At 36.3% G+C, this 11,015-nt stretch overlaps 3 protein-coding genes across 9 annotated transcripts in view; 2 read left to right on the plus strand and 1 right to left on the minus strand.

The window, feature by feature from the left end:
- The first annotated feature begins 1,544 nt into the window (after window positions 1-1,544).
- LOC111497917 (DNA-directed RNA polymerases II, IV and V subunit 11-like) lies at window positions 1,545-3,450 on the plus strand. Of its 2 annotated transcripts, none has more exons than XM_023148931.1 (5): window positions 1,545-1,631; window positions 1,765-1,854; window positions 1,963-2,041; window positions 2,551-2,646; window positions 3,104-3,450. In XM_023148931.1, the coding sequence occupies exons 1-5, from the start codon at window positions 1,579-1,581 to the stop codon at window positions 3,134-3,136; spliced, it is 351 nt and encodes a 116-aa protein (XP_023004699.1). In that variant the 5' UTR covers window positions 1,545-1,578; the 3' UTR covers window positions 3,137-3,450. The 2 variants fall into 2 exon arrangements, with proteins under 2 accessions (XP_023004699.1, XP_023004700.1); XM_023148932.1 differs by having other exon boundaries at window positions 2,557-2,646.
- A 98-nt stretch (window positions 3,451-3,548) lies between these two features.
- On the minus strand, window positions 3,549-8,036 carry LOC111497762 (cation/H(+) antiporter 28-like). Its single transcript, XM_023148692.1, has 4 exons — window positions 7,524-8,036; window positions 5,598-6,575; window positions 4,561-5,151; window positions 3,549-4,368 (listed from the first exon to the last, which is right to left on the minus strand). Exons 1-4 carry the CDS (start codon window positions 7,710-7,712, stop codon window positions 3,754-3,756), a joined length of 2,373 nt encoding a protein of 790 aa, XP_023004460.1. The 5' UTR covers window positions 7,713-8,036; the 3' UTR covers window positions 3,549-3,753.
- A 972-nt stretch (window positions 8,037-9,008) lies between these two features.
- The window catches only part of LOC111497749, an 18,544-nt gene continuing 16,537 nt past the window's right edge, over window positions 9,009-11,015 (plus strand). For 3 of the 6 annotated variants that reach the window (XM_023148668.1, XM_023148670.1, XM_023148672.1), the window contains exons 1-2: window positions 9,009-9,506; window positions 10,788-10,862. In XM_023148668.1, the coding sequence (XP_023004436.1) occupies window positions 9,375-9,506; window positions 10,788-10,862 (207 nt within the window). In that variant the 5' untranslated portion in view covers window positions 9,009-9,374. Of the gene's footprint in view, window positions 9,507-10,787; window positions 10,863-11,015 lie in introns of those variants that run through there. The other 3 variants (XM_023148669.1, XM_023148673.1, XM_023148671.1) reach the window with 3 other exon arrangements.

Here is an 11,015-nt window from a genome sequence, read left to right on the forward strand (position 1 = left end):
TTTGAAAGATCCCATTTTTAATTTTGTCAAACTGCCCTACTTTTTCAATTAAATTAGGTCAATTGTTCTTCCTTTGACCAAAATACCCCTCGCCTCAACTCGAATTTTCAAAAGCCACCCACCTTCCCTTCTGCCTCTATATGGACATTTTCAAGCATTTCACTTTAACAATATGACTTCAACCTATGAAATATATTTTTAAAATATTAGTTGAATTACAATTTTAATTTGTATGATTTAATTTTTATTAAACTATAATATTATTTATAATAATTTATCAAATTATCAACCTAACTTTTAAAATTATAAAAATTAAATTTTAATTTTTTTCGAATAATAGAGTCTAATTTTATAATTTATCTTCTTTTATTCGAAGAATTATTTTATTTTATAATTTTTATAACGTTTAATTTGTACGATTGAAAATATAATTTAAATCCATATAAAGTATTTTTATTCGATTTTATCATTTTTGTAATGTTAAATTTGTATTTTAAATCCATGTAAAGTATTGTTATTTGAATTAGGGTATTTTTCTAAAATCAATTAATTCTTTTTTTAAATACTATTTGATTTACTAAATGTTGTGTTTTTTTTTAATTCTATTAAAGCAATAGTATTTTTAATATTTGTTTTTTTTTCTTTTGTATTTAAACAAAATAAATATATATATGTGTATGTATATTTATATGTATATGTGTGGTTGTTATTATTATTATTATTATTATTATTTAGTTGTAATTTAACTAAGTGAGACGGGTGAGACGGGTGATCATCTAAGATAAGTAGCAACTAAATATGATCGAAATCGAGTATCACTAGATTCTCTGTGAAGTTGACGAAACTATGTCATCATCTCAGTATGGAATGTGGTTAGAAGTGACCTAACACATATTATAAGTTAGTTCCAGCTCGATTGAGTGAGACCAAAAGTCACAAGTACACGCAATATAACTTAAATGAGATTATGTGTTTACTAGTCCACACAAGTTGAAAACAACACTAATGTCTAGTGGTATGTACAAGTCGAGAAAAAAAATTTCCCACCGGTAAGCTGTTAAGTGAAGAGAATGTTGTGAGACTAACTCTTGTTGGAATAGGTGGGTCTCGAACGATGGATTTTTGGTTTACGCATTATTGATTCTCGGTACTAAACTCTTTCTTACTCTAGCAACCTCTGTCCTTCTCTAGAGTTTCTAAACGGGAAGAATCGTGGGAGACAGATGGGAATAACTGAGCCACTTCTACAAAATGGCAACTAGGTTCGTGACGTGTTACATCACGTTTAATCTAAAAAGACAAAAAAAATTGTGTTAGATATCAATCAACCTTGACGTTATCAACTATGCTAAATTTGAGACCAAACTCAACCTCCTCTCATCTTAGGTACAATGACACCAAAATCACTTCAACCCTACCAACTTAGACAATACGACTAATTACACTCCGACTGTCAAAACGGCGTCGTATCCAGAAACCGTTAAGTTTGAGGAAACAGAGCGCGTATAAATACCCCAAGTCGCCATCTTCACAAAGCTATTTTCAGAGGAAGTTCAGTTTCAGGAAGAAGAAAAAACGATGAATGTACCCGATCGTTACGAGCGCTTCGTCGTCCCCGAGGGCGCCAAGAAGTAAATTCTTGAAACCTTAACCTTTTTCATAATCAGTTTCATTCGGCGATCGGTTTTGCTTTCTTTATATGCACACCACCACCATCTCTGTAGTGATTTCCCGTACGGGCGTCCATTTTGTTGAACATTACAGGGTTTCATACGAGAGAGACACGAAGATCATGAACGCGGCGACTTTCATCGTGGAGAGAGAGGATCATACTATCGGAAACATCATCCGCATGTAAGGTTTTCCGTTAACTGGAAGTTCCGGCGATTTTGATTAGTTTCTTCGTTATTGTTTATTGACGTGGATGTATATTTATATATGTTTTTCTGGTGGAATAATCAGGCAACTTCACAGAGATGATAATGTGCTGTTTGCTGCCTACCAGCTTCCTCATCCTCTTAAGTACAGAATACTTGTTCGGGTTAGTACTTGGGTCAATTTTCCATTGTATATTAGTTGTTCTATTGCATGAATGGTTAATTGAACAGAATTTGTTTCTCCTTGGTAATGGTAGATTACACTCAGGAGGAGAACGACTGATTAAATTTTATAATGTAACTAGCGTTGATTTATTCTCATGATTCTCTGTTACATGCGCTAGTTTGGGACTGTTGAGTTGTTCTTGGGGGCTAACATCCCTGGGAAGGAGTAAATCAAGAATTTTACCACTAACTTCTTATGATGGAAACTTTAAGATCTTGAGGAGCCAGGGGTAATTACCCCTCCTTCTTCCATCACGTGGAGAGAAAACCTCAACTAGAAATCCTTGAGGATGGCAAAAACTTTGCAGTTAATGATTGTTTTTTAATACCGTAATTTTTCTATCTTTATATCGCCTGTTGTTGATTAAATTACAATTGGCCATTAAGTTCTTATTGGTGTTCTTTTATATCATTACGTTTCGATTCTTTCGATCTCATTGTTGGGCAGATACAGACGGCTAGCCAGTCCTCGCCGATGCAGGCATATAATCAGGCTATCAATGATTTGGATAAGGAGCTTGACGTTTTGAAATATGAGCTCGAGGTAATGATTTCGCTCCCCCCTTGACCATTAACTGCAATTTGGGTGACGTGAATATGTTTTTGTTCTTCATTATGACTGAATACAGTTCTCTGCTTACTCTGCACTAAGAGGCATTACGCCTATTTTATTTTGTTTCTGTTCATATATTTTGAATTACTGATTATCCTTGAAACTTGCATAAAAATTTGTGTGGTCTTGTTCAATGTTCATATTTAATGCAATCTAGATATTAGAACACTTATTTTAACCTCTATAACATATGGGATAAATGTAGTCTCTAATACAAGTTCATTTAAAATTGTTTTAAGTTTTTGTTAAATGCAGCCTAAGAACTTAACAGTAAAAGAAGCTTTAATGCAAAGTTTAGGTATACAAGTTATTACTCCAAATATTTAAAGGGAAAAAAAGATTATGACATTATTACCATTATTTTACATTTGTGAATTACTTGATGCAGGGTGCGTTTTCTAGGTTCTCGAGGTCCTATTAGTTTGCCTTAAAGAAAACCCAGGGAAAGATCTGTTATCTGACCATTTTAAGATTTCGATTCCTTGCATATGTGCTTCAACTCAAAAAATTCCAGTAGGAAATGGAATGCCAAAAATGAAATTTATAGCATTTTTTAGGTTCCCCTTTTGTTTTGTTAGTTTTCTCTACTGTGTTGGGGGAGCATAAGTGCTCCAGTATATTCTTCCATTTTCTTTCAATGAAAGCTTGAAATTTAGTCAGGAACAAAGAACAGCTGTTTTTATGTTAATTAAATTATTAATCGAATTTGAGCCTAAAGGAGTGGTCAAGGCGCAAATAGCAGGGAGAGTCCTAAGAAATATCATAATTTATGAAGTTAACATTCATAGCTCAAATACTCCATAAGTTGTTGAAATCCAAAAAGAATATGAAGTATGAGAACTTGCTTTATTTTTCAACTGGTTAGAGAACACTGTTTTACAGAACAAGTCAAATGGTCAGAATTCTATGTACTCCGTCAATATTTCTACACTTTTTTCTATAATTTCCAGCAGCTAGAGTTCTACAAATCACTGTATTCCAAGGCTACAATTAGCTTCTAAATGTCTATCACTACTAATCTCATCGGTTTCTTGACATCTACATAATAGAAAAATCATCATCAAGTCCATCTAGTTCTCCTTTTAGATTGTGTTGTTGGATGACTAATACCGAGGTCCTAACAGAGAATTCAGACCCCGAAAGAACATCCCCTATAGGACCAAGTTCTGGACATTGTTGCCAGTCATTCATCCCAAAAGTTAAAACCGTGTTCACCTTCCCACCTCGACCGACGATTATGAGTGCATATTGCCCTTCCAGTAATTTCAATGTAGAGTATGTCTCCGCAGAACTCGCAAGGTGCTTTTCGACATAAGCAACGTGCCCACCAGCCACGTGTCGTTCGTAAAAAGTAGCAAAACATTCATCGTCTAGTCTCATTTCCTCTTCCTGCTCAGCAACACTTATCCTGTAAGTCCCAGCTCTTCTTGCAGCATTCTCTGCAGCAGCATCCACCAAGAATCTAATCACAGAGAGTTTAACTCCAGGATGCCTTGCTACTCGAGCCGCATACGCTAAGGCTTCTCGGTCATCTTTACCGCTGATGAAGATGACTGCCACATTCTGAGATGCATACGATCTCGAAATTTTCTCTACTGTTCCAAGACCTCGATCCACTAGGATTCCCACAGAGCATGGGGCATTCCTGAGAACCTGCTCGAATGAAATGTGTCAGCCATTGATGAGAAGATTTGTAAGAAACGCAAAATTCTCAACAGTTAATCTATAATAACCTTCACTTTCCTAGCATCAAGCATCCTATAATCAACCAATTTCCTTGTAGTTGTATTTGTTACACTTGAAATGCACCAGTTGATGGCAGCATTGCCAGTAATAACTTATTACCTTGCGGTTGACGTAGCGAAAACCCACATTGCCCTCACTCAAAGACCCATCAGCACGCTGGCTCTTGTGAAATGGCAGTATGATAAGAGCTCCCATCAATTCCTCTGCCAAAATGCATATGTCCTGAGCCATAGAATTGAATGCTGAGAGAGCTAGCATTCTTCCAAGTGTAATTCCGTCTCCATTTTCGTCTACATAGCTCTGAACCACAGCAGTAATTTGGTCTCTCATTTGTCTCACTTCCGCGTGAGTTACAGTCAGGGTGCCCTCTCCCTCAACCTGCACTAACGTGGCTGCTATTTCATCTGTAAGTTCAATCATGTCTGTGAGATATACAACAACTCCAGGTTTAGCCATCCCCCGAGAAATCTCCATGATGTTAATGGCTGCTGTAGTGTTCTGAAGTCCATGTATACATAACAAGATCTTAAGCTCGCTTGATGGATCAAGCAATTGGAGCGCCATTCGATGCGTAGGTGTACGTTTCCTTGCCCTTTTGATTATATGTGCGACAACTTTTGGCGCATGCACGATTGTGAAGAAGATTACAATTACCATCCCAATGCTCGTAGAAGTCGTCGTCTTTCCAGCCTGCATTTGTTCATCATTTCAGCATAGTACTTAACAAGACGAAAGTTTCAAATGCCCCAATCAGGGTTTCCAATTTAGGGTTTCGTTTTTAATCCCGTACGTACAGTGCTATAAGTTCTCTTTCTTCAACCTTCAAGATCGAGCACTACTTTCCAGGGGAATATTAAGATATCGGAAAGAGAAGGTAGCTTTTCGAAACTGCCCTAGAACGTGAGCAAATAGCCACGATGGCACCTTGAAGTCAGTCGAACAAAAGATGGCCGGGAGCGAAAAGAGAGCCTATTGCACTGTACGTATGGAATTAAAACCAAAACCCTAATTTGGAAACCCTGGTTGGGGCATTTGAAAAAAACTGAGTCGCAGTCGATAATTTTTGGACAATTTTGTGAGGAACGTTGAAACTTGCATTAACAGAAAGTGACGAAGCCTTGCAGAAGGGTACTTACGGTTTTCGCAGCAATAGCCAAGTATATGTGAAAATGGCCCTTCATGGTTAACAGCAGCCCAAGTGCTACTGATTCAGGCCAATGAAACCCCAAAATTGCCCCAGCAATCACAGTACCAACAACTTTTCCTACGGTTGCAATGACAAAAAGAAGAATCAACCTGACCCATGTCATTATTTGTCCAGGTTCAAAGTCACTCCACTTGGATTCAGCCCCCATCCAAAAGAAGAAGATGGGATAGAAAACGGTACTAAGCAGGTAGTTAATTTTTCCAATAGCCCATCTCGATACTCGACCTTCTCGAGGTAAAAACGTTCCCGCTAAGAAAGCACTGAGAATCGGATTGTAACCGAGTATAGTAGGGCAGCTGCAAAGGAAGGCCATGAAAGCAACTGCAAGAACCAGGTGAGGACCTTTCATAGGTTTACCCTCGGGGTTTTCATTATTAACCCAGTTCATAAATACAGGTGAAACCTTCGCTGCAACTATCATCTGTATCAATAACACAAAACCTAATTGAAAACCTCGTGTCGTGGAGAGGCGTACCTCTTGACATTTGCAAAAGAGATAACCAATACAGATAATGAGAGTGGATATAAAATCAGAATGCATCCCAGCAGCAATAACGAGTCGACCTATATCCGACTTGCCTATTTTAAGACGGGTGATCAAACGGGTTAGCACAGGAGAAGCTGTGCTAGAGAGGACAGTTGAGAGGGAGAGGATGAAACTGATCTCTTTTGTCTTTGAAAAACTGATAAATGGGGTTATGGAACAGGCTAAGACCAGTGTCGAAATCATCCCGGCGTAAGCTACTTTAGCATCACGTGTAGGTGCTTTGAAGAGTATGTATGGATCCATCTCCAATCCCAGCGAGAACATATAGCATATCATACCAAAGTCAACGATATAACGCAGCGTCTTAAGCGTTGATAAATCGAGTTGTTTCCTTATGAAGTTCCCAACAACCAAACCTACCTGCATGTTCAAAGAACATTTCAAATCATAAGCATTTCAACCTTAGACCAAGAGGGCAAGCACCCTGTTCCCAGTGTCATTAGAATGACTTGAAAAGAAGAAATCACTCATGAATACACTAATGACCATCATATGACATATAACCTATCATCCTCTCAAGGACCCAAAAACAAATAATAATAATAATCATCATAAGGCAAAATATACATAATAGTCCCTCATCTTTTTAGTTATTCTCATTTTCGTCTCGGTCCTACGAAATTCTCAATTTGACCCTAAACACATTCACCGACACACGAGATCCAACTTATTCATCCTCAAAACTCCATTCGTCCATGAACAAAATCCATTTCTTTAAGGAGCAAACCACATGTCCAACCATGTTGATAAGCTAATAATTGAGTAAGACATAAGTTGTTTTTGTGAGGGACCTAATTGAAAGAACTTAAGAGTTCTGAGAGGTTGATAGCGAAACTAAGAATTGCCTAAAAAGATCAATTGCCATTTGATACATTTATTCTAATAACAATGGAAGATTTTCTTCCATTTTTTCCCATTCCCTTCAACTCACTACTCTGTGCTCTGGAATGTGAATTATTGAAACACTCAAAATCCAAAAATCATATTATTCTACCAGAAAACAGAGCCATAATCTCAAGAACCAGATTATTCTACCAAAAACCAGAGCCATAATCTCAAGAACCAGATTATTCTACCAAAAACCAGAGCCATAATCTCAAGAATCAGATTATTCTACCAAAAGGCAGAACCAAAATCTCAAGCATCAGATTGTTATACCAAAAAGCGGACCCAAAATCTCAAGAATCAGATTGTTCTACCAAAAAGCGGACCAAAATCTCAAGAATCAGATTGTTATACCAAAAAGCAGAGCCCAAACTCAAGAATCGATATGAAATTTTCAGAGAAGAGAATAAAAAAGCGACTTACGATCGTATCAGAGCTAATACGAGGTTGAGAAAAAGGCCTCAAAAGGTAATGCACGCCATTGCAAAGACCCATCATGATAAAAAAGCCCAAAATAGACCGGGTCGCCCTCCCGAAAATTTCACTGAGGCGAATCCTGCATGTATTACCAGCTAACAATCGCGATGGCTCACGAACCCTAGTCCTCGCCATTGCGTTTCTTCTTCTTCTTCTTCTTCTTCTTCCTCTTCTTCCTCACTGAATTCCCAATCACCATAAAAATCCCTTTTCTGCTCTACAAGAAGATGAAGAACAAATAATAATAATAATAATAACTATCCTTGTTTTTTCCCCGCCTCTCTGCGATGAAGTTTTTGTTGATCCTACTTTTTTCCTTGGAAATGATGAACGATTGCACCATTGACATTGTTGATCCAACACGGTTGCTCGAGTGGCTGGGATTTTCGGCTTAAATTTAGCAGAAAATGAAGCAGCCGTCTCCGGAGGAACAGCCATGCAACGGATCGGATCAGACGACAATTTTATTATCAGTTATCAGTTTCTTCTTTTCCTTTTTATATATATATATATAATATTTTGCACATGGCAAAACTTTTCATTGGGACATAATTTAATGTTATCAAAATAATAATAATAATATATTTTTCAATACATTAAACTAAAAGAAAAAACTATTAAACTTTTTTATTTCTTAAAAAATACATTTATTATTTAAATTATTACTGAGATTGATAATATTTAACGTTTATAACTGATGTTAATGATTCATTATGATTTATAATTGTTTGATATTTAAGTTTTACGAGATTTTAGTTATCGATGTTAAAGTTTGTGGAGGGCTGAAGCTAGAAATCTCAAATTGAGAGTGGAAACTTAATGTTGTGGATAAAATTTATTCAGTAGGATCAAACCCGAAACAATAGAAAACTACTAGGTTCAAAACTAGAGTCATATAGAACCCGAGGCAAGGTCGAACCTGACTGAGTTAAAAGGTTTGAAAGGGTACCTTGACCTAAACTAAGGTGGGTAGAGCATATGTGTGCATGCCACAATTTAACAAAGCTCGGGTGAAGCTTGATTCAACCTTCTCCTAGCTCTATTTGAAAGAAACGAAGGAAACCCTGGTTTCCTTCGTATAAATATAGTATGAAAACGACATTAATGCTAATTCAAACCTCGTTCTTTAAACTTAAAACATGCTACAATACTATAACTTAGCAGTGTTTGTGACGAACACTACATCGACATATAATTACTAGTCCGATGACTAATGTGTAAAAAATTTTAAAACGTATGTGATATTATTTATTGGAGTAATTGATTCGAATGATATATATAATTTTAATATTTTATGATAAGTAAATAATATATTGGTAAATAATAGGAAATGCCCTTTTTTTTTTTATTGATTATTATTATTATTATTATTTATAAAAAGATAAATTCCAAGATCGTTTTTGTCTATAACAAAATAACGGCTAATGGCATTGCGCGAAAACCAGGACCGTGGGAGCATACGTGTAGCCGAAAATGGAGGGAAAGGAAGAACGGTATAAAATGGCGTTGAGTTCAGCCATTTTTTTTTCGGTGGAGGCCTCGGAGATCAGACCGGACATCAATTCTTTAACAAATTTCCGGAGGCCACTTGAATCCCACCGTAGGTCCTCCTTCCCAAGCACCGTTGGTGAGAATTTCATTTCCATTTTTTTTTTTTTCCAAATTTTCAATCGATTTCAGATTGATTTTTTGGGCTGAGGATTTCACCACCGGAGTTTGTGGACGGAGGTATCTGTTTGTTTTTAGGGGCGTCGTTGGGGATTTCTTCTAATTTTTAGTGTCGAGAGATTAATAAGAATGGTTTCGGGGCAAGTGATGTTGCCTGTTTGTGAAACTTTGTGTTTCTTTTGCCCTGCTTTGCGTGCGAGGTCGAGGCATCCCATCAAGCGCTATAAGAAGCTTCTCGCCGATATCTTTCCTCGTTCTCAGGTTCTCTCTCTTTCTCAGTCTACTACTCTTTTCTAAAAATTGCAATATTTTTTGGTCTGAGTTGAATCCATGCTTATCTTAGTCTAGATTTGGTCAGGTTGTTGTATTGATCTTCTGGCCCTTGCATCTTAAGTTTTGTTCCATGAACCGGTGGCTGGTTGATCTGATTGGGACCGGATTGGCTAGGGGGGTAGAGTCAGAAATTTGTATGGGAGAGACGAAAAATCTACATTCTAAACTTTTTGCACGCATAAACTTTCAAATTTGACAATTTAGACGAGAGATTAGAGAGAACTACAATATCTACGCTACAATCTGTTAAGGTTAAGACATATGAGCTCGACCAGAGGTTAAAAGATTCCATGAAATGTTAGAATGCCACAGATCCATGTTAAAGCTTCTTCAGGAGGTTTCATCTCTCTCATTTTGAAAACGTTCGTGTATCCCAGAAAATCTTCAAGAGAGCATTCCAGAATCGTTTCTTTGAAATATCATTTTATGATATAAAATTGTACAAAGGTTTAACATAATTCTCATTGGTCCATCATCTAAGTACAAATTATTACAGCTTTATTTTGCATCGTTCTCTACAATGGCTTTTGTTGTGGTCAACCTTATAAACATCACAAAGCTTAACATTCTCTCCTTTTCCCTTTTCCAATGAATTTAAACGTGTTCCAGACTCTTTGATTGGTAAAGGTGGTTCCTACTTCATTAAAGTTCCATTCAGATTATTAGTTTTTCCCCCTTTCTTTTCTTCGACGATGATTTGAATTGTCTGACCACCTTTACTATTTGCTAATTTAGCTTCTTTAAAAGCCCTTCTGTGTAGTTATAGTTTATAGTTTGTATTGGTACCAAATGAACACACCAAACAAAGATGGACATTATTGCAGACGACAACAGTAAGAGACATGAGAGTTGAAAAGATAAGTTATTCCCTCCTCCGGTGGTTTAATCTTTCAAACCATTATTCCTAAAAGGTCTCAGAACACTGTACTATTTAATATGGTATGTCTAAGAGGAATATTACTAAATTATTAACAATAATGTTTATTAATGTACATGGTATTACAACTTACATAGGCATTTTTACTACTTTGAAGCTAACTCTATCCTGCTTATTTTTCTTTGTTCACAGTTTAATTTTTGTTATTTCCCTTGTAGCTTATAATGCGTGTGACTATTTCTTGTGCCTGAAAGGCCTACAAGTTAAATATTCTATTTAAGCGTCTGAGAATTCTATTCCGAAATTGATCGTTCTCTTTTGTGTTATGGCAGGATGAAGAACCCAATGACAGACAGATTAATAAATTATGTGAATATGTGTCCAAAAATCCTTTTCGTATTCCCAAGGTGTCACTTAGCTGAATTTTACTTCCAATAATATCTTTAAACCGTGCTTTTGGATTATTCTGAAAGTGAATTATTTACTTTTTTTTTTTTTTTTTTTTTTTTTTTTTTTTTTTTTTTTTTTTTTTTTTTTTTTTTTTTTTTTTTTTTTTTTTT

The sequence above is a fragment of the Cucurbita maxima genome, unplaced genomic scaffold (assembly GCF_002738345.1).
Source record: "Cucurbita maxima cultivar Rimu unplaced genomic scaffold, Cmax_1.0 Cma_Scf00024, whole genome shotgun sequence".
Classification (NCBI taxonomy): domain Eukaryota; kingdom Viridiplantae; phylum Streptophyta; class Magnoliopsida; order Cucurbitales; family Cucurbitaceae; genus Cucurbita; species Cucurbita maxima.

Excerpts from the sequence above, each read along its gene's own strand:
- LOC111497917 (XM_023148931.1), top strand. The coding sequence starts at position 1,579 with ATGAATGTACCCGATCGTTACGAGCGCTTCGTCGTCCCCGAGGGCGCC. Across the intron at positions 1,855-1,962 it reads ATCGGAAACATCATCCGCAT|GCAACTTCACAGAGATGATA; the intron begins GTAAGGTTTTCC and ends TGGAATAATCAG. Across the intron at positions 2,647-3,103 it reads TTTTGAAATATGAGCTCGAG|GGTGCGTTTTCTAGGTTCTC; the intron begins GTAATGATTTCG and ends TACTTGATGCAG.
- LOC111497762 (XM_023148692.1), bottom strand. The coding sequence starts at position 7,712 with ATGGCGAGGACTAGGGTTCGTGAGCCATCGCGATTGTTAGCTGGTAAT. Across the intron at positions 6,576-7,523 it reads GTATTAGCTCTGATACGATC|GTAGGTTTGGTTGTTGGGAA; the intron begins GTAAGTCGCTTT and ends TTGAACATGCAG. Across the intron at positions 4,369-4,560 it reads TTCGCTACGTCAACCGCAAG|GTTCTCAGGAATGCCCCATG; the intron begins GTAATAAGTTAT and ends TCATTCGAGCAG.